The 24,584-nt window shown below is 47.0% G+C and overlaps 1 protein-coding gene and 2 long non-coding RNA genes across 15 annotated transcripts; 1 reads left to right on the top strand and 2 right to left on the bottom strand.

Moving 5' to 3' along the window:
- The first annotated feature begins 1,926 nt into the window (after positions 1-1,926).
- Positions 1,927-19,825, top strand: WDR31 (WD repeat domain 31). 13 transcript variants are annotated; one of them, XM_070595086.1, is made up of 12 exons: positions 2,081-2,228; positions 3,585-3,640; positions 5,033-5,127; positions 8,125-8,268; positions 8,714-8,846; positions 10,344-10,418; positions 11,102-11,246; positions 11,346-11,446; positions 12,599-12,666; positions 13,878-14,019; positions 15,836-15,998; positions 17,510-19,825. In XM_070595086.1, the coding sequence occupies exons 4-12, from the start codon at positions 8,153-8,155 to the stop codon at positions 17,668-17,670; spliced, it is 1,104 nt and encodes a 367-aa protein (XP_070451187.1). In that variant the 5' UTR covers positions 2,081-2,228; positions 3,585-3,640; positions 5,033-5,127; positions 8,125-8,152; the 3' UTR covers positions 17,671-19,825. The 13 variants fall into 13 exon arrangements, with proteins under 13 accessions (XP_008539991.2, XP_008539992.2, XP_070451187.1 ...); XM_070595090.1 differs by having other exon boundaries at positions 2,109-2,228; positions 8,717-8,846; XM_070595083.1 differs by having other exon boundaries at positions 2,133-2,228; positions 12,584-12,666.
- LOC139079580 (uncharacterized) lies at positions 10,844-18,692 on the bottom strand. Its single transcript, XR_011533304.1, has 2 exons — positions 18,553-18,692; positions 10,844-14,212 (listed from the first exon to the last, which is right to left on the bottom strand). It is a non-coding gene; the product is annotated as an uncharacterized lncRNA (long non-coding RNA).
- A 3,547-nt stretch (positions 19,826-23,372) lies between the features above and the next one.
- On the bottom strand, positions 23,373-24,315 carry LOC139079581 (uncharacterized). Its single transcript, XR_011533305.1, has 2 exons — positions 24,187-24,315; positions 23,373-23,636 (listed from the first exon to the last, which is right to left on the bottom strand). It is a non-coding gene; the product is annotated as an uncharacterized lncRNA (long non-coding RNA).
- Positions 24,316-24,584: the final 269 nt, after the last annotated feature.

Below are 24,584 nucleotides of genomic sequence, written 5' to 3'. Positions count from 1 at the left end.
ACACAGTGGGCTGGCAGAGGTGGAAGGTGAGGCTAAAGACATAGGCACCAAGCCTTACGGACCTCATGAAGGAATTTGGACTTCACCGTGGCTATCAGTTACTTATTGCATATAACAAACCACCTTAAAGCTCTGTGGCTTAAAGTGACAACTGTTTATTTGCTCACAAGTCTGAGGGTTGGCAAACTGGGCTGGGCGTAGCTGGGCTGTCCTTCTGATGGCTACCCTTGTGGTTGCAGGCAACTGATGGCTCAACAAGGGCTAGATGGTCTAAAATAGTCTCACCCACATGTCTGGCACTTGGTGCTAGCTATTGGATGGACCATGTGTCTTAAACAGGCCAGCTGGGGCTTCTTCTCACCGAGGCAGTGTTCCAAGGAGAGAAGAGCAGAAACTACCGGGCCTTTTGAGGCTTAAACTCAGAAGTAGCACAATGTAGCTTCCACCACATCTATTGGTCAAAACAAGTTACAAGCCCAGCCCTCATGGGAGAAGCTACAAAGAATATGTGGCCATTTTTAATTGATCACACCTGGGATGATGGTGGCCTGAACCAAGATGGTAGGTAGAGAGAAGTGGACAGGTTTTTATTTTGAGGATATTTAGGAGGCACAATTGAGAAGTCTTGGGGATTGTTCTTAACAAGAAAAAGAAACGGTAAAGTTGCAAATGACGCCTAGATCCTTGGCATGGGCAATTGGTGAATGGTAGTACCCAGCACTCAGAGGGAAAAGAGGAAGAACAGGTTTGAGGGGAAGATGACGTTTTCAAAGTGAGTCACGTCAAGGATGAGGTGTCCTTGAGACAGCCAGGTGCTGATGGGTAGGAAGCAGGTTGATACACAGGTCTGGAGAGAAGTCTGGCTAGAGATACCAGTTTGGGAGTCTCAGGTGCCTTAAGCATAAAGCATTTTCTAGAAGGGCTTCAGCCCCAGAGCTGGAGCATCTCGAGGGCAGGGATCTCATAAGTCAACTCTGTAGCTGCACTGAGCCTTGCCCAGTGCCCCAGGGCAAAGCAACCAGTCTCTCCGGCTTGCAGGTTTGCCAGGCTGTGAGGGGGAAGAGGGATTAAGTTTGTAGAGAGAACCCTCAGCTCGGAACTCAGATCAGTGTGGCAAGCGGCACGGGGCTAGATCCCAGCTCCTGCCAAGAGGAAGTCTCCAGCAACAGGTCACTGACTCAGAAAGTAATAAGTGAGTGCATCATCACCAAGGGAGCATCAACAGGGGCTAGAGGAACCCTGATCAGGAATGCTGAGGAGGGGATTCCCTCTCCAGCTTGGAAGATAGAGCCAATGGTCAGTCCTGATATTCTGTGAAGGTGAATTTCTCTCACCACCCCTACCTCTGTTCCCACAGCCACCTAACTTTCAGAAACTTCCCAAGTCTTCATTGAGGGCAGTTCTGCTGGGAAATCAGCAGGGCAAGAGGCACCTAATAGGGTGTGAAAGAAGTGTTGGCTAAGATCCCTGCCATTCATTCATTCATTCATCCAACAAATATTCAACAAGCCCATACTGTACACCCAGCTCTGTGCTGTGCACTAGAATAAAGAGACGAACAGACTCTAGTCTGGAAGCAATGCAAGTGCAGCTGCAAAAACTTCGTCTTGTAGCTGCTGTTCGTTTCCAGAGCTGTCTTCCCATTGGATCTCAAGAAGGTACTGAGGGTTTCTTTGCCATGGTGCTGGGCTGTTGGGTTTGATGAAAGAAAGGATGAAAGGAATAGATGAGTGGAGGACCTGGGGAAGCGTCCAAAGAAGGACTGTCTGCCTGGGTAGAATTTCCAGGGAAAACTCAAAAGAAATAAAGCAACCTCTTTATCCGGGCAAATAGTGATTTAAAAGATGACATTAAAAAAATGACATTAAGTGCTTGCTCTGGGACTATTACAGTGGTATCCACTTTTCTTGCATTATATAGATTCTCTGGCAGGGTGGTCTGGGGCACACCCATCCTCATCTCTGGAACCTCATCAACGCACTGTTACGGGAAGAAAGCAAGGCGGGGCACTCAAGGCGCGGCCCCTGGGGGACGTCAGGCCAGCGGAACCGCGGGCCGGCAGCCGGCGAGCGCGCCCGGAGGCTTTTCGCCGGGACTCTCGCCCTAGCGACGCGCGCCTCGTTTCTAGGGGCGGAGGCGCTGGAGGCTGTGGAGCGTGCGAGCTGCAGATGCCCGCCGGCTCGGCGCCCCTCCTGCCTCCGCTCGCGGCCGGGCCATCCAGCCTATGGGTATGGAGCCCAAGGGAGAGGAGGGCCTCAGGAGGCGGGCGGGGAAGGCCCTAGAGCCCCGGGCCGCAGCCGCCCACCTGGCCGAAGCGAGGAGGGAGTTCCCAGGGCCCACCTCGGGTTGGGTGGCGCTAGATTCCCGCCTTGGGCGTCCCCCCTCACCTCCCTCCCATCCAAAATAAGCTTTGGCCTGCCGCGTGGACTGGACAAGGGGTATTTGTGATTTGAAGAGCCAGAAAGGAAGAACTGTACAGTTTGTCCCCCAAACTTGGAGGAGGGGAGGGCTGGCCTCGTACTGACTCCCTGAGTGACTCTGAGTAAGACCCTCTTATTCTCTGGGCCTCAGTTTCCCCTTTCTGCTCCATGACAGGGTTGAATAGGACCATCTCCCAGGCGCTGCCATGGTGATTTTCTGTTTGTCGTTTGGGTTAGATGCCTCAGTCTCCCAGAGTGTAGGGTAGATGTGTGCAGAGGGAGATCTGGGGAGAGGGAGGGAGATAGGAGATCAGCACTTACATGAACAGTGGACCAAGAGTCCAGGGAAATAAGGCCCAGTTCCGCAGTTCTGCCCCTGCGTGACCTTTAGCAAGTCACAACCCTCTGAGTCCCCGTTTCTTCATGGAGAATAACAGTTGGATATATGCTGGAGTCTATCAAGGAATATTGCACTGGAGAGTTAAAAGAGGATCCTCTGAGTTATGTGTAGGGTGGCCATTGGGCATCTCAAGGTCTTTGGAAAGCAGATTGGGGCAGAAATGGATCCTGGGATTCAGATTTAGGCCTGGTTCCATCTGGAACTAACAAGGACATCCAGAGCCAGAATTGGGTTTATAGCTTTCCCAAGTCCTCCGCAGCCCTTCCAGGCCTGAAATCCGGGACGGAGCTAGGTAACTGTTTCCTGAAGGCTTTATTGTCAGGCATTTTTCAAGGACCCTTGTATTGTTAGGTCCTTACAAAGCATCTTGCCAAGCAGACTCTTCACCTCAGTATGCCATTCATTCATTCAAGGTGTTTTCCTTGCATCCACTCTCCCAGACTATGCTTAAAGCACAGATACAAAAACAAACAAGACACTATTCCTCCTCTCAAGTATATTATGTGTTTACAATATAAACCATGGAAGATAACTGAATAGTTTTTTGGTGTTTTTTTTTTTCCCTGAGGAAGATTTGCCCCAAGCTAACATCAGCTGTCAGTCTTCCTCTTTTTGTATGTGAGCCTCTGCCACAGCATGGCCACTGACAGACAAGTGGTATAAGTCTGCCCCTGGGAACTGAACCCAGGCCACTGAAGTAGAGCTCACCAAACTTAATCACTAGGCCACTGGGGCTGTCCCTGAATAGTATTTTTATTTCTTAGATTCGTTATGAGACTTTCTACTCATAATAAGTTACAACGATGTAGACATTATACAGGTACATATACTTTGTTCTTGAGATTTTAAATTGTCTTGCTATATAATGTAGTAAATTTTTAGGCTTAGTGTGGTCAGTCACTCTGGTGAGGGGACATAAGTGGCTTCAGTTTAATATCCTCCAGCCTCATTTATCCATGTGTATATGTTCTCTGAGTGTATTTATTATGTATGTTTAATATATATGTATTAAAAGTAGTAGTAATAGGGGTGAAATTGCTTGTCTCGGTATTGCTATCACTGTTAGTCTAGCAATCATGCTAGTAGCCGTCGTTTACTAACGACAGTGTGCCAGGGTGAACGGAGGGCTTTCTATGCTACTTGTGTAGAGATGCAGGACGGTTTGCTGGGCAAGAGCAAGGCCTCTGGAGTCAGACTGCCTGGATTCAAGTTTCAGCTCTGCCACTTATTTGTGAACTTGGGCAAGTTATTTAACATCTCTGTACCTCGCTTTTCTCACTTGCAAAAATGAGGCTAGTAACAGTATCTATCTTGGAGGCGTGTGGAGTAGATTAAATGAGTTAATAAATATGAAGCAGTTAAGACAGTGTCACCTCTTAAGTGCTATTTTTAATCTTCCCAGAAGCCCAGTGATAGAGAGATTATCCCATTTTACACAAAGCAGACAGAGAGCTTCAACAAGTTCCCCACTGGCCCCAGTAGAACTGTGATGCAGACCTGGTCTTAATTCCAATGCTAACACACTTGATCAGATGTTATTCTGACTGTTCTGTGCTGCTCTTAGAATAAGAGCCGCTTCTTAGAACATTATACTATCGATGGATAATTAGAATATATTTATTTGAATTCTTAAAATAGAGTTGTTAAAATGCAATAAAACATCTTCTTTGTGGACGTTTACAATGGAAATTCTGGACTAGAAGTCAAGAGGTCTACCTAGTTATAATTTTGAGTAGATAATGTTTCTGCCATCATTCTCCAGATCTTTAAATAAAGAGTTTGTATGTGATCATTTTGAAAAGGTCTTCCATCTCAAATTCTATGATTCATACTTATCAAAGTATTATTTTAAACAGAATTTGCCTTTGTGACAGAAACAGTAAGCTCTAAAGTAAGTGGTCACCTCTAAACATTTTTGAATGGAAGTACTATGAGTAAAATAAAAATGTTTACTGATGCATTTAAATATATCCTATTTTGCATTTTTAAAAATAGACATATAATTAACATTATGGTTTACTTTCCCTAACTATTGAAATGTGAGAGTGATAAAATCTTGGAATTTTGTAAGATATCTCTTTGTTTGGGAAAACTACACTTAACAATGTCTTTAATTAACAAGGTCCTTATTTACTTTTTAAGTTTCCTTTCAGGGCAAACATATGCTTAGACAGAGAAGAGATTAATTTAAGCGTCTTTTCACTAATTACAGAGATTAGGAAGTGGCTACCTGAACTCTTTTCCAAAGGATAAACATTACAAAGCATTGAATACGGCAGTTCACCAAGAAGGTCCTATTGGTTTGGGGTAAGTAATTCTAAAAGTCATCTTTTCCTTAGAATGTCCCTTGAATACTCTTCAGATGGCAAGGATGGCTCTCTGAAGATGCCAGCTAAGATCCAATCAGTTTCAAGCAGAGCCAGTCCATTTATAGCATCTGCAGTTTCCAGTGACCTAGATCTGTGGATGGCACCTGTCCTTAGTTTGATGACAGTGTTGAAAAATGGGGTAGGCTGGCACACAGGAAGCCGGGCACATCTCTCTATCTACAAACAATACAACATCCCAAGCTTTTTGAAAACTATCCTGGAATTTTTCCTGCCAGCACATCTTGTGCTTATTATAGAGAATCCTAGAATAGCTGAGCTGGAAGTGACCTTAGATTCACTACTGGACAATGAATGTTTTTGTCACACTGTGCAAGCCGTTTGAGGTACAACGACGATTATGACAGAGTCCTTCCTCTAAGGGAGCATATAGTCTGGTTAAAATCATCAAGTCTGGTGTCCCGATTTTACAGACGGGGAGGCTGAGGCGCAGAGTGGGGAGGGGAGGAACTCAAGGACACACAGTGAGCTGAGACAGAGCTGGGGCTAGAGCCCAGGCTCCTGATGCCACCCAGTGTCCTTTCCGTTGTGGTGTGCTTCTGTACTGGTTATCTATTCTTGTCAGGAGGTCAATTCTGGCAGCTTCTCAAAACGTAGGTTGAACTTCTGGATATTTTCTTAAGGGTACTGAGATGATGGAGGACAGCTTGTGAGTTTTAGCTGCTGTTCTCCCTGTAGACTGTTCTTCCTAGAGCTAGGCTCGCCGTGCCCGTAAGAAACTCATCTCCTGGAACTTGAAGCAGAGCCCCAGAAGAGATGGGGACTGGTGCTCCCACCTCCCCAGTTACTTTCCTGCGCCCTCTGGCGTCGCAGGGAACAGCTAGTTGCAGAGGACACATGATCCAGAGTAGCTGAGACTAGCCCCTACCTTCAGTCTCAGCAGATGTCCACGCTGGTCACATCTTCCGGTTTCTCTCTCTTTTTTCTCCTCTGTTTCGCCAGCAACCAGTGTAGGACCTGCATGAGTTAGGTGCTTAGGAGGTATTTCCTGACTTAGTGTATGGATGAGCATCTCTGTTTCTTTCCAGTTCTACTTTGTTAGTTGTTGGGGATGATGCAAGTCAATCTGGAAAACATGTAATAATTCTTTTTTTTCCTAATATATCATCTGCTAATGACATTATTTGAGTTCTAGGTCAGTGGTTCTCAGACTTTTTGGGCTCAGGACTCCTTTTCACTCTTAAAAATTGTTGGGGACCTGAAAGAGCTTTTGTTTGTGTAGGTTATAGATTGGGTTCTGCTGTGCCACCTCCTGTTGACATTAAGACTGAGAACTTTTAAAAAAATACTTACTTATTAATCATTTAAAAATAATAATAATAAACTTGTTGCATGTTAACATAAATAAGTTTTATGAAAAATAAATATACTTTCCAAAACACAAAAAAATTTGATTGGAAAAGGGTGGTATTGTTTACATATTTGCAAAAACTCTAATGTTTGGCTTAAACAGAAGACATTTGGATTCTCATATCTGTTTCTGCATGCAGTCCATTGCAGAGTGTTGTTTGGGTTAAAGTGTAAGAAGAAAATTAGGTCTCCCAGAGAGTCATAGTTGGAAAAAGGAGGACCTCACAGATTCCCTGAAAGGTCTGAGGAGTCCCAGTGGTCCTCAGATCACGCTTTGAGAACTGCTGGTCTACGTCATTATCTAAGTTGTCTCATTATCTCTCGCATCTCATTCTCCCTACAGAGTAACCCCATGACCCTGGCACACTGATTAGAGAAATGTCACAGTGAAATTATCTTAAAACAGTCCAGCAAGCTAGGAAGGTTGTAAACTTCTAGAATAGGGGCTGGCCCTGTGGCCGAGTGGTTAAGTTCACGTGCTCCGCTGCGGCAGCCCAGGGTTTCGCCGGTTCGGATCCTGGGCGTGGACATGGCACCGCTCATCAGGCCACGTTGAGGCGACGTCCCACGTGCCACAACTAGAAGGACCTGCAACTAGGATATACAACTATGGCCGGGGGGGATTTGGGGAGATAAAGCAGGAAAAAAAAAAAAAAGAAGACTGGCAACAGTTATTAGCTCAGGTGACAATCTTTAAAAAAAAAAAGAAAAAACTTTTAGAATAACTAAGGCTCTTTTTCAAGAAGCTTCACCAGTGTAAATTATTTTTTATTTTCAAACACACACTCTTAGTATTTATTTTATTGTGGTAGAATACACATAAGGTAAAATTTATTATTAGTGACATTTAGTACATAGACGGTGTTAATGCAACCAGCAGCACTGTCTAGTTCCAGAACATGTTCGTTACCCCAAAAGGAAACTCTGTACCTGTTAAGTTGCCACTCCCTATTCCCCTGTGTCCCCAACCACTAATCTGCTTTCTGTCTCTATAGATTTACTGACTATGGATATTTCTTATAAATGGAATCATACAATATGTGGCCTTTTGTGTCTAGCTTCTTTCACTTAGTATCATGTTTTCAAGGTTCATCTATGTTATGTGTCAGTACTTCATTCCTTTTTATGGCTGAATAATATTCTGTTGTGTGGCTAGACCACATTTTGTTTATTCGTTCATCCATTGATGGGCGTTTGGGTGGTTTTCCCCTCTTGGCTTTTGTGAACAGCACTGCCATGAACATGCACGTGTAAATTTTGGTTTAAATGCCTGTTTTCAGTTCTTTTGGCTATATGCCCAGGAGTAGAATTGCTGGATCATATAGTAATTCTATGTTTAGCTTGTCGAGGAGCCTCTTAGTATTTTTTTAATTAGTTTTGGTTTTGTTTTTGCTAATGCTTTATTATCGGGTGCATTCCCAGGGCCCTAAGAGTGAGGTAGGGAAAGGAGGAAAAGCAAATTATGATTTATCAGTCTTTCTCAGAGAAGAGTTATCTTTACGTAATCATGCTACCAGGACTGTGCCTAACAAAGTTCACAGGACGCATCTTTCTTCTTACTGACCAGCGAGCACTACTTCCAGCAGCCAGAAGGGATGCTGCTGCCCGGGAGCCGTCCGACACCAGCCCCTCCTCAGAAGGCTTCCTGTAGGCTCTGGGCCGCAATGGGGAAACTGCAGAGCAAACTCAGACACAGCACTTATAAATACAGGTACAGCAGTCCTGCCCTGGGATCCCAAGTCTTGTCATGCCCCATCAAAATTCTCCCCGGAAGAAAGAGGAGGCCCGGGGCAAGTGTTGACCTTCCCTGAATGGTCCATTTGCTCTGTTTTCTTTAGGATCAGAAACAGCTTATCGCTAGCATCTGCAGCCACACAGGGGGCCTGGCGTCTTTGGGACGAAGCTCTAGTGTGAGCAAAGACTCCTGGCTTCTTGGCTTCAGGATTCCTCTTTATCAGATTCCAATCGTTCAGTCATTCTGAGCATTTTCAGAGTTAATAATACCATTTCTGGCAATGTCAGTGTGTCTCCTTTCTCTAACCTTTTCCGTCTTTCTCAGCCTGGCCTGAATTGCTCCTGTGGCTCACACTCGTCTTCCCCTCGCTCCACTGTGCACTCCCATACCATTGGGCCTCTCACTTCCATCCTCTCTTTAGCAGGCCTGATGGAATTATAGAAGAGAGAACTCAAACTAACGCTTTTCAAGAGTATAGCCCAGCTCACGTGGATACCGTCTCTGTTGTTGCTGCTCTGAACTCAGACCTTTGTGTCTCCGGAGGAAAAGATAAGGTGGGGTTTGCAGTGCTTCCCAGGGGACCAACTTACTGCCGAGAAGGGGAGATGTTTGGAAAGGAGGGGCTGGCTTTGCATTTCTGGCAGCAGTGTGGAGTAGAATGAAAATAGGAGCTTTAGAGTTAGAGAGACAGGGTTCAAATCTCTGCTCTGCCTCTTCCTGTTACTGTGGGAAAATCTTTTAGTTTTCTTGAGCTTCAGTCTCTTTATCTATTAAATGGGGATAATAATGCCAATCTCACAGGAGAGTTATAAGGATTAAATGGTAAGACGCTTCGCACTGTGCCAGACGCTTTTTATAAATGGCAAGAATTGTTATTCCAGCCAACCCATGTTAACATCTACAGACAGACACCGGAGTTATTCGTCATCAAAAGGAGCCTTCTAGTCTCTTTTATGCTGCTCTTTTGCCAAAATCTCTACATTGGTCTGTGTCGTGAGTCCTCTGTTCTCTGTTTTGTCCTTCCTCCCACTGCCGCTTTGAATCTGGTTGTGCTCTCTCCCTCATATTTGGATCTATTGTCACACTCACGGCTAGGATATTGGCAGCAGGAATGTTGGTTCTTGTGTAGTAAATAATGCCTCTCATTTTCAGTAGCCTTTTAGAATCTTCAGATTCCATTTCCCACTATATTTCACTGACTCTAAGATGCACGTGTTTTCACATTTTAACACCTCTGAAATCAGTGTGCATCTAAAAATTGGAGATAAGGCATGGTTTCATACTTTAATCGGCAGTATTTTGTCTTAAAACCTCTATCGTCTTAGATGTAGGAAATGTTATTTCTTCGGTCCTCCCCTCGGAGGGGCGGACAGGCCAAGGATTATCCTCTTCATTTGCAGATTAAGAAACTGAGATTTGGCTGGGACATGTGTCCCATGCTCCTTACCCTCCAGCACTGGACTGCGGTGACTGGCCTCGAGAAATCCTGTTAGGGAGAGAAATGCTTATGACAAAATATTAACGTGTATACCCGGAAAAAGGATAGAAAATTTTAGCAATGATTCTCTGGCAGATGGAACTATGGATGAGGTTTTTGGAAATTTTTAAAAAGTGCGATTTTTTCACAACAATGTGACTATACCTAACACTGTGCTTCTAAAAGCAATTAACATGGTAAATTAAAAAGAAAAACTAAAATAAAAATACGATCCAGTTAGGCAGAAAAAATCTTATCTCACGTAGAATGCTCCTTCAGCATCTACAACAGGAATCTCGACCCAAATCAATTCCCTCCGGGGAGTGTTAACCCAAAGCCATCAGTGAGGCTCGGAGGAGTGGCCAGGGTCTCGGGGAGAGACAGGAATGCTCAGGAGGAAAGAAAAGAAACTCGAAGTCGTGGTTTGTGAGGAGAGACACAACATTAAACCCTAGTGCTTGAGGCAGGCCCCTTGATGAAGAGGGAGAAACTAGGCGGAGAATGAAATAAAGGCTGCTTGTTTCACGTAAATGAAAATTCAGTTAAACTAAAATATCTGACTGACTCTCTGCAGACAGTTGTGGCCTATAATTGGAAAACTGGAAATGTGGTGAAAAGGTTCAAAGGACACGAACGTGAGGTCACCAAGGTAATTGTCAAACGATTGTTATCATGGAGGGAACTGGGAACTGAGTAAAGGAATATCTGACAGCTCTAGATGGCAAGAGTGGTTGGATGTTCCGTCTTAAGGAAAAGTACACGGGCTTCTTTTGAGGCTGTGAAGCTCTCCCCCAGGGAAAGCAGAGCAAGCCACTCGCTTGGCTGCTGTTACAGGTGGATTGGACACAGATTTTCGTTTGTTAAGCCTGTAACAGCTCAGATGGTCTCCCTGACCTGTCCTGATTTAACAGGGATATGCATTGAAGGCCTCCTGGGTGTCTACTATAGCTAGGAAAGTGATGGAATCTCTATGCTCTGGAACCTTCTAGTCAGGGAAATTTTTAAAAAGCCAATAACAGTTAAATAAAAATTAATTTGTTAGCATTACAGAGTAGAGTGAGCTTCCAGGAAAATTGATAGAGAAGGCCAATTTATTTAACTCTCCTCTCTGAAGTCCAGCTAAATGACCCACAAATTAAGGAGCAAACTCCATCGTAATGAAACTAGGCATCAGCCACAGTGCCACAGCACACAGTGTGGTATTTCCGTGCCGGATACGGGGCATTTTGAACCAGACTGAGAGAACACCGGGCTCTAACACACTTATCCCCAGTCCTTTTCCCATTTTAAAGTCCCATCAAACAAGCACACCAGAGTTTTCTTCCTGAGCAGGTATCCTGTGTTCACAAATCAGACCAGTTCTTCAGCGCCTCTCGTGACAGGACAGTCATGATGTGGGACTTGCACGGCTCCGTGCAACCGAGGCAGCACTTCTCTGGCCATGCCATGGTGGTCACTGGAGTGGCTGTGAGTCCAGGTAAAGTAAAGTGGATCTCTTCCCAACGCCGCTGTCCTTTCTGAAAAGCCCTGTTCCAGGTCCTTCTCACGGACTGTCTTCTTCCCATTGTTTCTAAAGACTCGTCACAGCTGTGCACTGGCTCCCGGGACAACAGCCTGCTTCTGTGGGATGTGGGGACCGGACAGTGTGTGGAGAGAGCTGCTGTCTCCAGGAACCTGGTAGGAACTCAAACTTGGTACAGAGCTGGGCAGCAGAAGGGAGCGTGGGGTGAGGGAAAGGGCCTGGGAGTGAGATCCAGAGACCCACAACCAGGCATAGAGGCTTGGGTCCTAATGACGGCTCCCCCCAGCCCTCTGTCGGACCCTGGCCTCTCGGGGGTGTTGGAGTAGATGATCTCTTAAGGTCTCTGCTCCAGAGAATGACTCCACTAGTTTATATTGGAATTTTAAATGGTCTCCTCATTTATTCCTCCAAAACATAGTTATCCCATTTCTTCTGTGGGCCAGACACTGTACTAGGAGCGGGGTTAGTGACCCAGGACACAGTTGCTGTCCTGCAGGAGCTCACAGCTTATGCTCTGTGTTCTGTGTATGTAACGTTGTGTGGAGAAGTGGGTATTACCTTTGGCTTTCTGTAGCATTCTCTCTGTTTATGAAGACCAGTGTTTTCTGTCGAGGACTGGTATATAAACTCCACAGCTTCTGGGGTCAGTCATACCTGGGTTCAAATCCTGGCTGCATCACTTTCTAGCTGTGTTGCTCCAAGAAAGTTACTTAAAGTCTCAGTATCTTCATTTATAAATGGGGAGAATGACATCTCCTGACATGGTGGTCATCAAATGTCAGTCATAGTCATCGTTGCCAATTTTGGACACAGCTGTCAGTGGCAAGATGTGCTTGCCCTGTGCCCTCTGTACTTGTGGAAGTTGCTGGAAGAAAATCCTCCTACCTTGCGTGGTTTTGAAAACTGTTTCCTGCCTGTCCAGCAGGGGTCTGCTGGGCTACAGAGAAACAGGAACACTCTCCCTGCACCCTATGAGGCCTCAGGCTAGGGTTCCAGTGGTCCCACTTTAGAACAGGGCTGTTCTCCTTAGCTGCCATCAGGCACTGGTTCTGCAGCACGCGTTTGGGTTTCAGACACGCTAAGAGTGCCTGCGTGCACTTTGGGACTCACAGCTGGCCCGGCTGCTGCCATTGCTGCTGCGAACCTGGGAGACGCAAGCAGAGCCTGACTGCTGGGCATCTCCACCCAGTGTGCTAGGTCAGCGTCCCTGAGAAGTGGTGCAGAGACGCCATGTAGCGCAGTTTACAGGAATTACAGCAGAGCAGGGACTTGGTGTGGAGAAGTTTGGACAGCTTTGCTTCTTCCAGGTCACTCACCTGTGCTGGGTCCCCAGAGAACCGTATGTCCTACAGACTTCTGAAGATAAAACCATCAGGTGGGCTAACTGCGCGGCAGGGAAGGTGTTTCTGGTGAAGGTTTGTGGCTCCCATGCTTCCCTGACTCCCTTCCCACTCTACTCCTCTGTGTGGCGGTGCCCTTCTGCCCTCTGCCCCTCGCCGGGGCTGTGGCCTCTCTGATCTGGCCCTCTGGGTTGTCTGGGTGGAGGGTGAATGCCAGGAGGTCAGGCCAGGAAAAAGCCCCTGTTCTGGATGGTTTTGAAGCAGCCGCTTCTGCCTGCCCCCGCTGTGTGAACCTGTTCAGATGAACCCCAGGATCAGTCACCTGCTCGTCCCATCCCTTCAAGCCACCTGGCTCTGCGGGCTACCCCTGCTCAGCTGATGTGGTCACTCACCCAGCCCTCAGGGAAGCCCTCCCTGGGGAAGCAGGTCAGAATCACCATCACAGGCGTCAAATAAGTCATTCATTCTTAGGCTAGAAGCATGACTAGAAGCTTTGGATCTCAGAAGAGATTCTACTTAGAAAATGGTAGGAATGGGGCCAGCCTGGTGGCTCAGTGGTTAAGTTCACATGTTCTGCTTTGGTGGCCCGGGGTTCGCCGGTTCGGATCCCAGGTGCGGACGTGGCACCACTTGGCAAGCCATGCTGTGGCAGGCATCCCACATATAAAGTAGAGGAAGATGGGCACAGATGTTAGCTCAGGGCCAGTCTTCCTCAGCAAAAAGAGGAAGATTAGTGGCAGATGTTAGCTCAGGGCTAATCTTCCTCAAAACACACACACACACACACACACACAACGAAAGAAAGAAAGAAAGAGAGAGAGAGAGAGAGAGAAGTCCTTTAAATCTTTTGTATCTAGAATGGTGATTGCTTTTTTGTATCATAATAAGTATCTTTAAAAAAAAATTAAGTCATAAGCATAAAAATATCCTCTTGTCTGTTGAAAGCAGTATCCCAAAGGACCAAATTAACAAATTAACTTGTACAATTAAGATGCTTGCTCTAAATTCCTGTTAACTAGATCTCAAAACAGAAAGAACTCAAGTGTCATTCAATTTGGCTATTTCCTGCCAGCTTTGGAGTCTCTGAGATTGATCTGGTTCATGTTGCTGTTTTTAGGTAAATCATGGTGTTCCATTCTGACTGGCTGAACCAGCAAAGAGCCCAGACTTTTATGTTAGCTGGCTATTACAGGTGTATTTCAGACACATTTACTACAAACTCACCTCCTGCTGTAATGTCTTTCAGATTATGGGACAGTCGGGGGCTGCAGGTAGCTCATCAGTTTCCCACAAAGCAGCATATCCAGACCTACTGCGAGGCCAGTGAGGATGGACACATGTGCATCTCCTGCAGCAGTGGCTTTGGAGGGGAGGGCTGTGAAGCCACGGTAAGAGACAGTGTGGGATCCAGGGGTCTGGTTACTGACAAGCGTCTGACTTGCTCTGGCCTCAGGTCTGTCCTGGGCTGTACAGGCAGGCTCTCCTGATGGCTCAGGCCTATCACAAGTGCATGTTGTAAGTGATCCTTTGTATTCCAGAAGCTTCTCTCAAGAAACATCCATTAGCCTAGGGCTCTCTGATCTAGAAAAGAGGAATGGGGTGAAGTCAAGATAGGAAGGTGCTAGGGGCCAGCCCTGTGGCCTAGCAGTTAAGTTTGGTGCACTCCACTTGGGCGTGGCCCTACACCACTCGTCAGCAGCCATGATGTGGTGGAGACCCACATACAAAATAGAGGAAGATTGGCACAGATCTTAGCTCAGGGCGAATCTTCCTCACCAATAATAATAATAATAATAACAAATTTTTTTTAAAAAGATAGGAAAGTGCTACACACAGAACCGGCCTGCTAATGTCCCCACTCCCAGCAAAGCTTAGAAAGGAGAGAGACTGTTGGGGGAACCAGTTGTATTCCCATTGGTCAAGTGGTCACAGTCAAGGAGGGTCAAGCTCTTTAGGAAGTTTGAAGCTCCAGTGTTTGTCAAGGGCCAGCCCCAACTATTCCTAGGTGAACAGTGTCCATTAAAAGGGTTATCTAGTATCCAAATTGAACAATTTACAATTCCTATTTTGTCAAACATTTATTATGTGCTGGGCACTGGTGTGAGCACATTACATGCATTATCTCATTTAATCCTTAAAACAACCTCGTGGGGCTGGCCTGGTGGCACAGCGGTTAAGTTCGTACATTCTGCTTTGGCGGCCCGGGGTTTGCTGGTTTGGATCCTGGGTGTGGACCTACACACCGCTTGTCAGGCCATGCTGTGGAAGGCGTCCCACATATAAAGTAGAGGAAGATGGGCACAGATGTTAGCCCAGGGCCAGTCTTCCTCAGCAAAAAGAGGAGGATTGGCAGCAGGTATTAGCTCAGAGCTAATCTTCCTCAAAAAAAAAAAAAAGTCCTAAAAAAAAAACCTCGTGAGTTAAGTACTATTATAATTCCTATTTTACCATGAGAAAATGGAGGCACGGCAAGTTGCAATCTCTAGCACAAGACCACAGCGCTAGTAAGTGGTAGGTTGAGGTGTTGAGTCCCAGGCTGTTGATGTAGCGTCTCTTCTCCAAGCTAAGCATTTCCAGCTCCTACCGCTGTCCCTTGGATGACACGGTCTCCAGCGATTTCGTTAGTTTTTGGACACAGTTCAGTTTGCTCTCCTCCCTGAACGTTATTCGCCAGGTGTGGTCTGATCTGTGTCGACATGAGTGGGACTAGTGGGACTATTGCCTCCCGTGTTGTGGACTCTGGTCTTCATATAGCAAAGTGCAGCGTCTAGGCAGTAAACCAGGAGGTCTGCGCCTGTGTGTACTTGTGAGAAGGACCCCACAGGACCCACAGACGCCAAGAGGCTGATATAGGGCAGCTCTTGAGCTGTTGTAGAAAGTCGGCAACCCCAGACTGTCCCAGCATGCTGGAGGACTTGGAACTTTCACTTCCCTAACCGTGGTGTTACGGAGGAAGGCAACAACCCTTCTGGCACTTCCTTAACCAGGGTCGTTTGAGACATAGTTGACGCTTAAAATAATCACGGGATGGATGGATGGTTGTGGGTGGGATGGATGGAGATAAGGGGTGGCTACATGAGTAGGTAAGCGGAGGGAGTAAGAGGATCCTGAGAGGGTGGGAGATGGATGTCAGTGAAGGAAGCATGTATGAAGCTAGAGAGATACGTATGCAAGAGCTAGCCTATCTATGACATTACTTTGCAGTTGTGGGACCTAAGGCAGACACGGAACAGAATATGCGAGTATAAGGGGCACTTCCAGACTGTTGCATCCTGTGTCTTTCTACCAAGAGCATTGGCCTTGATGCCTGTTGTTGCTACCTCATCACATGACTGCAGGGTGAAGATTTGGAACCGAGATACTGGAGGTAAGCGCCTGCTGTTACTGCATCTCTGAGATACGTGAAGTCCTAAAGGCTTCCTTAAAATGCCTTCGTTCCATTGCTCAGCATGTAGAGAGCCACCCATGTCCCACCACTGTCTAGTCCCCTGGTGGTTAAGAGATGACAGCACGATGCCAGAAGGTCTGTTCCACCTCTGCTTAAAAGCCGTCCCCACATAACCCCTGGTATCATGTTGTACAGAGTCATTCCTGAGAGCTCAAATGCATTTGGCTCTTATATTATTTCTACCTGAAGTTTCTCATCAGGTTTTAACTTGTGATGCTGAGATTGTCGGGAAAAGAGAACAAGAACTGCCAGTTTGAAATTCATTTTTCAAGGACTAAAATGAGAGCCTCAGTTCTTGGTGGGGGTGAGGTGGAGTAAGGATAGCCTCAGAGAGACCCTGCTCTGTCCTGACCCCGCAGCTGAGGCTTGAGATCGCAGTAAGGTCATGACATTTGAAGGCCCCGGAGAAAACGCTGTCTTAGGGAACACAGCTCCCCAGAGTCCTCGATGCTGCGGTGTGCCGGAGACAGCTCCTACTGCCGATTGTTAAATATTCAGGAATATTTGATACGGTCGTGGTGGGAGTATTTACACCAAGAAAACTGGCAAATGCTATGAATAAAGGTGGTTGTTTTTTTCCTCGAGAAAGCCGATTTACCAGCACCCCACCGGCTACATGCTGTTCTGTCCTGGAGACAGGGTTCTGCCAGACACAGGAATTGCATTAGTTTAGAGAACTTCAAACCAGATCCCTTCTATAGTAATCTCCAGAAACTCAGCTCCCCAGCAGGGTAGTCCCTTCAGAGAAAAGATGTAGGATCATGCCTAGTGGCACACGAGCCAAACTTCCACAGTCAGGACAGCCCTGCCTTACCGTCACCTGGGGTTGCCCACTCCAACCGCCCAGGTGTGACAGTTGTGGACAGTGGGGAGAGCGGCTGTTTCACATTCAGTGATCATAAACCTGAGAGCAGCGGGAACCAGGTCTGACAGTGTGGCCCTGCCCGCCAGGTGTGCGCCTGTGGTTCTTGGAAGAGCAGCCTCCAAGATGCAGGTGGAGGGAGACTGGCAGCTGAAAGCCCCGGACTGTCCCTCAGTTCCCCCTCTTATCCTCTGTCTTGAAGGGAGCGAGACCCCGGGATGCCAGCACTGCAGATCAGTATCCTCATCTGCTTTGCTCTGCCCGGCCCCTGCTTTGTTCCTGGGCAGGTAACGAGGGCAGCTTTTTACCTTGTCCTTGCAAGTGAGGCCCTGATTGTCTGAACACACTTGTAGGTGGTATACATCCTGTTAGGTCCCTGTGCCATCTCTGAGGTTGGAGTCTTAGGGTTGACCCAAGTTCTGACTTCCCCGCTGGGGCCCGTTCCTTGAAGCATGCGGTGCCCCTCTTATCTGAGTGAGATCCGAGTGGCACTTGCTTTCTTTACGTGCATTTCTAACAAAGACGTTGCACTCTTGGCCTCACCTGCTGGTTGCCCTTTCTCCCCCAGCCTGCCTTTCCACCTTGTCTCTGGATGGATCGGGACCTTTGACTTCCCTGGCTGTTGGCGACACCAGGTCCTTGTTGTGTGCGAGTTTCAGCAGAGGAATTCACTTACTCAGAGTGGACCACGGCCCAGGGCTGGAGCTGCGGGAAGTGGCAGCATTCTGAGGCCAAGAGACGTTCACCCGACAATAGCAAACTGCGGCCCCTCCTTTCTCAGTGTGGCTTTGTTTTTCCGTGTGACCTCGAGGGGAGGGTGATATGGGGCTGAGGCTCTTTGTTTCAGTTCATTTGGAAGGTATATCAGTGTCAGAAGTCAATTTAAGTCCAGTGGTTGAAAATCAGGTGTGTGCAGAGTTTAGAAACATGGAGGTAAACAAAGTTTTCATCTAAGTTAAATCCAAATGCAATTTTTAGTGAACTTTTGGGACTGCTCTTCAAAAAAACAAGTCTTTGGCTCAAACTGATAACCTGTAGGTATAAGAGAAAGAGGCCTCTGAGAGTCAGCACGCAGGGTCTGAGTCTGAGTCCATTGATCTGACCTTTTCCAGGACTCCACAAAAGAAAAAAATGCAGGAGGGAGAGAAACTCTGTTTTGGTTGCCTCCCAATTATCTAGATGGGAGAGAATAGTGCAGCCCCATAGAGGAAACGGATTGCAGACATGGGATGGAGCTCCAGTCAGCAACGTAAAGAATCAGTTGGGCAAGAAAGCCAAAGCCTCAGCTTCTACTGGGAGTAGCCACAGAGTGGGGGGTGGCACAGGCTGCCTGCTCCTGGTGCCTGCCTGGATGGTGCTGAGGTCGTGTGAAAATAAGACCTGGCATGGCTCGAAGCGCCTGACAACCACAGGGCCTTGTCCAGGGTTGTGGGAGTCGTCAGACCTGTTCTGCAGATGAGAAAATGGAGAAGCGCCGAGATCGAGGCGAAAAAATTTCATTTGTACATTTTAATAGTTTTATATAAACCCTTTCTTGGGAATGGCCAGCGTGAGGCAAAGGGAATCTCTGCAATAATAGAACGTAGAAGAAAAAATAGAGAATGGACTCACCTGGGCGCCGCTGAGCCCCTCGGTGAGGAGGGGCAGGGTGCCCGGGTCTGCCCGTGTGGCCCCCGGGTCAGTCCCCAGCCTGGTGCTCACAAGCCCATCTTCCTCCAGCGAAACGAGAGCCCCTCGTCCCTTCAGGCGAGCCCACCGGGAAGGCAGCTGAGGCCTGGAGGTTCCCTCCTGACGAATCCCAGCCAAAGAAGGATTTTCATTTGTCTTCTCTGGGCCCTGCCTGTCCCTGATACCCGGGCAGACAGGCTTCTTGTCTCCCTCCTGCTCCTCTTTCGGGCCAGCTCCCGTGCGCCGTCTCTGCTGACTGGGCAGGAGAACCCTAAGCTAGGCCACAGCGGCAGGCCTGAGTTTGAATCTCCGCTTCTCCACTTAGCTGGATGAGCTTGGGCAAGTTATAAAGTCTCAGTTTCCTCACTGATAATATGGAGCTCATAATCATAGGTTCCTCACAGGGCCGCTCTGAGGACCGGACGTGACTATCAAATGCCAAGCAAGGTAGTGGGAGCTTACAAATGGCAGCCAGTTGTTGACTGCCCTCTGTGCGGACTAAACGCTCTCCTTTCCACACAAAACGTTTACCGTTCCTTCGCCCATTCTCCTTTGGTCTTGTTTTCTAAACCTGTAGTCGTTGTTCAGCTTCCCTTTGATTCCTTCGGCCATGGATCTTTGAGCTCTGGAGGGACGGGCGGTGGTGGCAGAGGAAGCTGCTTCACCAGGCACCTGCGGACGGCTGAATCCGTTTCTTCTCAGTACAGCTCTTCCTCCCATTTGATGGATGAGGAGGCTGAGGCCAGGGACATCCAGTCCTTTGCCCGAGGTCACACACGTAGGTAGGAAGCGGGAGAAGGGATTTGAATCTGAGTCTGCCTGACTCAAAGCCAGGATATTTTCCTCCCCACCCCTTTGCCTTTGCATGATGTCACAAAGTTCGTTATAGAGATTTATAGACCATGACATTGTTTGTGTATTTTCTAGACCAGTTTGTTAACTTTTTGGCTCCAAGGAGATCCTCCTGGCCAAGTGCCTGGGAGCAGTAGACAAGGCGCCTCAGGGAAAGTCCTCACGTATCCTGAACTTTAGTGCTGCGGCCGACCCTTCCTTCCAGAAGGAGGACAGCAGTACGTCAGAAAATCCAAGGGAGCGGGTTAGGAGGGGTCCCAAGGAAGGGAGCAGACTGCTGTGAGAGGGAGAATCCTCGTGAGAAAACAGGCCTCTGATCCCTTAGCAGGTTCCATTACCAATAAAGTTGTTGCCCTAAACTCTACATGTGTGTTTGGTGTAAAAATTCCTTATCTGTGCATTGTAAGTAGAAAATGGATTAATACATTTTTATAGGATTTTTTAGTCTTATATGCCTTAATCAGGTATTCTCAGCACCTAAAATACAGGCTGCTAAAACGCATTCATTCCTTCATTGAACACTCGGTGAACACTTCACTTTAGAGGCTGCCCCTCTAAAATCATAGAAAGGAATTTTCCAGAGATGGTTGACGTTTCCAGGAAAGTATATAAGCCCTTGGAATCTGGCCAATTATATATTTAAAATTTAAAGAAATGTATATATTTACTTATAGATTTATAATTTAAATATATTTATATATTTAAGGAAAATGAGTGATGGTTATTAATGGCCTTTATTTTGACACAGGAGTTGAAGCATAGAACTCAGGTCACTTGGTGGTTGTTTTTTTTGACGAAGATTAGCCATGAGCTGACATCCACTGCCAATCCTCCTCTTTTTGCTGAGGAAAATTGGCCCTGAGCTAACATCCATGCCCATCTTCCTCTACTTTATATATGGGATGCCTGCCACAGCATGGCTTGATGAGCGGTGCCATGTCCGCACCCGGGATCCGAACCTGTGAACCCCAGGCCACTGAAGTAGAACATGCGAACTTAACCACTGCACCACCCAGCTGGCCCCTAGTTGGTGTTTTTAATCTTTTAACACTGAGAAAAAAGGAACATAGCTATTTCTGAGTAGCCTTTTGAAAACATAATTATTAAAAAAAACAGCTTCATCATTGAAAATGTGGCAGACAGCTAGTTATTTCCTGAAATTGGCACAGGCTGCCCAGCTAAGACTACATTCCCAGCCAGGCATGGCCATGAGAATGAATGCTTGTCTCTGGATTGTGAGTGGAAGTGATGTGTGTAACTTCCACCTTATTAGCTTGAAAGGAACGTGTTCATCTGGGATTACCCCTCTGAGTCCATTCCCACCAGCTGGAATGCACACTGCCAGGAGCAGCTTCGACTGTTCAGGTGAGGACAAGGTGATGGAACAGCAAGAGAGAAGGAAGCTGGGGCCCCAAATAACCTCGAGGAGCTGAGCTGCTCCAACAGCCTCATCAACTGTGACCTGAGAGAGAAAGGCGCTTCATTCTTTTTAAGCCACTGTATGTATTTTTAACTTTTAATTCCACTATAGCAATCATAAACCATGTCAGATATCTTAAGTTCACGGCTCGCTGAATTTTCCTCCACTGAACACACTGCAGTAACCAGTACCTAGATGAAAAAGCGTAGAACACCCAGGAACCCAGGTGTCTCCCTCCGCCTCCCCTCCAGGCCTACCTGCCAAGGAATTTGTAATAGCATATGTCAGTTTTGTCTGCTTTTCTACTTTATATAAATGGAATCATACTCTATTGTAGTAGATGGAAGATATGGCCTTAAATTTCTCCCACCCCTTTACGTGTGACCCTTTGCAAGGTGACTTCTCACCGATAGGTAGGATCGTTTCTCCACCCGGATCTGTGCTGGTCTTTTGACTTGGTTGGACCGATAGAATGCAGAGGGATGAACGCTCTGCTGGTGCTGAGGCGAGGCCCTGAGAGGCTGGCAGCCTCACTGTCTCCCTTTGGAGTGCCGCTCTGAGATCGCTGTGTCAGGGAGGTGACTGGGCCACGTGGAGAAAAACTGAGCACCACCACACAGGTGAACAAGGTCGCCATGGCCCTTCCAGCCCTGCCAGACCTGCAGCTGAACGCAGCCGCAGATGAAGTCAGGAGAGAAACTGCACAGCTACCCCACAGAATCGTGAAAAATAAGAAACCGATGTTTGAAGATGCCAAGTTTTGGGATAGTTCGCTCTGCAGCAATAGATTTAAGTGAAACAGTGTGTACCCTCATTTTTGGTCAGGCTTTTGCTCAACACATTTGTGGAATTGATTCCTAGTGTTGCATGTAGTTGAATATCCTTCCTTCTCATTGCTGTCTAATATTCTATTGGGTGAAAACATTATAATTTATCCTTTAAACCACTGATGGGCATTTGGATAGTTTCTAATTTGGGGCTCTTATCAATAGTGCTGCTGTGAACATTCTAAAAAGGTCGTTTGGTGAACATGTGCATGCGTTTGTGTTCATTATAAAGCTAGCAGTGGCCTTTCTGGGCACAGGGTAATTCGCATGACCAATTTTAGTAAATACCACCTCTTTTCCACAAAAGTCCCCGCTCACATTCCCACTCATGGTGCAGGGGGTTAGCAGAGTTTCAGCTGGTCCACATCCTCGCCAACACTTGGTGCTCTTAATCTCTGCAACCCTCGGTTTTAAAGACGAGCGTGCAGATCTTGAAGAGCGCGCCAGGGGAGTGTGAGCCCCGCGAGCCAACGTCAGATAGAAGCTGGGCCAGCTGGTTTTGACATCTGCCTTTCTTCCTGACACCTCCAGTTAGGATTCAGAATTTACCAATAAAACCTTGTATGCATACAGTGCTCAATATTTTACATACTACCTTCACAATTATTTTTTCATCTGAGTCTTCTAATAAATTAACACCATGAGATAGACAGCATGGAGATTATTTCCTCTGAGCTACAGAGAAGGAAAGTGACTTTGCAGGGATCACACAGCATGTGGCAGAGCCCAGATGGGACCCCAGGTCTTTGGACTCGCAGCTGGTTCTTCCCACCAAGGTCCTCTGCTTTCAATGGCATTGTTCTGGTGGTGGTGAGCACAAAGGCTAGGGGGGCGGGGCGGGGCAGGTAGGAGGTATCTGCACCTAGGGAGTAAGTGTCCAATCCCAGATGACACCTCCACAGGGTCTGGAGCACGGCACGCTGCTTATTCAAGGTCTTGCACAGGCAAATTGAAATTCCAGATTTGGGGTGATGGGGATTGTGTCAGCCAGCACTGCGTGTCCAGATGCTGGACTCTCTCAGTTCATCCAGGGAGAGTCTTTTGGTACCTGGCCGACTTCACATGACTGGTAACATGCAGATATTTAAAATGAGGCTGCATGGAACGTGGTCCATGATTCACCCCGAATGAAAAACACAGGGAACAAAACAGACCATACAGCATTGTCCCGTTTTGGTAAAAATATACCTGCACATATGTCTCTACATTCATAGATGAAGATCTGGAAGAAACAGAGCGAAAATCTCAACAGTTTTATCTCTGGGTATTGAGTTTAAACATGAATTTATTTTCTATTTTATGCCTTTCTGTATTTTTTTTTTTTGCAATGAGGATGAATCAACTTCATTTTTAAAACTTCCTTATTTTTGAAATAGATAATGCCTCCACACAGTCACAATCAAGAACACAAAATGTTAGGCCCCCTCGCATCCCTGGCTGCCTTCCATCGGGCCCCCTGCGGAGTGACCCGTGTCCAAAGCGTCTAGTGTGTTCTTTCAGAGATATTTTATGCAGATTCAAGCAAACACATAAATTTGTTATTTCCTTTATCCCTTTTACGATAAAAAATAAGACTACTTTCATTTTGAAGAAAAGACTGTAGAAGACTCTGACGTAGGAAGCTAAGTGAAAGAGTAGGTTAGAAAACAGTCCAGAGAGGATGATGCCTTTGATAATAATTTATGAAAACTATTTAAAATACTTATAAAGAAAAGACACTGAAAGGCTATACATTTAAATATGGCTGTGGTTACCTCTGCGTGTAGGATTTGGGGTGAGTTTATTTTCTCCCGGGAGGTGGCAGTACGGCCTGTTGGTTAGGATGTGGACTCTGGCCCCACGCTGCCTGGTTCAAATCCCGTCTGTCACTTCCTAGCCCTGCGACCTTGGGCAAGTGAGTTGATCTCTCTGTGTCTTAGTGCCCTCATCTGTCAAACAGAGATGATACAATGAAAGGACCCACCCCTAGAGCTGTCATCAGGGATAAGTTATCAAGTTCAGGCAGAGCCCCTGGAATAGTGCGTAGCATTGTCCCGAAGGCTCAGTAATTTTTATATTCATCTGAGTTTCCTACTTTTTCTATATTGGACATGTATTGTAATAAAAGTTAAAGCACAAACCCCCGTGAGAGAAGGGAAACTATACAGATATAGAGAGGAGCACAGATGAGAAAGGTAGAGGCCAGGAGGCCCAAGGAGGAGCAGAAATGAGACCTGCAGACCCCGAGAGGAGGGAGCTCCCTGGCGTCCTGATTTTGACACCAAAAGCCCTGTGAGAGGGCCCTCTGCCAGTGTTGCCACTGAGCATTACAAGAGCAGAGATGGACCCTGGCCCAAGAGCCTTCTCTCCTGGCATTTGGAGAAGACCTGTGAGACCTTCCTGGAGACTCCCGGGACCTTGCTAATACAAACAGCCTCCAGCCAACTCTTTGCCGCTGTCTTCCTGGCAGGGCTCATCAGAACAAGTGTGAGGACTCACCTGGCTGTGCCGGGACCAACTCACACCAAGGACCTTCCGAGGGCCAAGTGCTGCCACCTTGACGCGCCTGCAGGTCTAGGGAATTGAACGAGGAGATGCTTCATTCACAGCCCAGCTGGAGAAAGAGCTGTCCAGTTTCAGTTCCATGTTGCTAAACATACCAAGAGGCACGTGCAAGAAGCGCATGCTCCATCCTTCATCCTTCAGCCGGAGCCTGTCCGAGAGGGGAGAAGGCTGCGCAGGAGCTCACACCCACTGTCCTCAGACGAAGGCAGGAGAGGGAAAAATGAGACCAGGAGTCAGAGGCCCTGGGTTCCAGCCTCAGCTCTGACATTTGGCATCAATATTAGCTGGGATAAATTCTTAATTTCATCAAAATCCAGTTGCTTCTTACAGAA

The sequence above is a fragment of the Equus przewalskii genome, chromosome 26 (assembly GCF_037783145.1).
Source record: "Equus przewalskii isolate Varuska chromosome 26, EquPr2, whole genome shotgun sequence".
Taxonomy (NCBI): Eukaryota; Metazoa; Chordata; class Mammalia; order Perissodactyla; family Equidae; genus Equus; species Equus przewalskii.
This window is presented reverse-complemented; position numbering and strand designations above follow the sequence as displayed.

Coding starts and splice junctions, on each gene's coding strand:
- WDR31 (XM_008541769.2), top strand. CDS start 2,169: ATGCCCGCCGGCTCGGCGCCCCTCCTGCCTCCGCTCGCGGCCGGGCCA. Junction 8,847..10,343: donor TCTCCGGAGGAAAAGATAAG/GTGGGGTTTGCA, acceptor GACTCTCTGCAG/ACAGTTGTGGCCTATAATTG. Junction 11,447..12,598: donor CTGCTGTCTCCAGGAACCTG/GTAGGAACTCAA, acceptor TGCTTCTTCCAG/GTCACTCACCTGTGCTGGGT.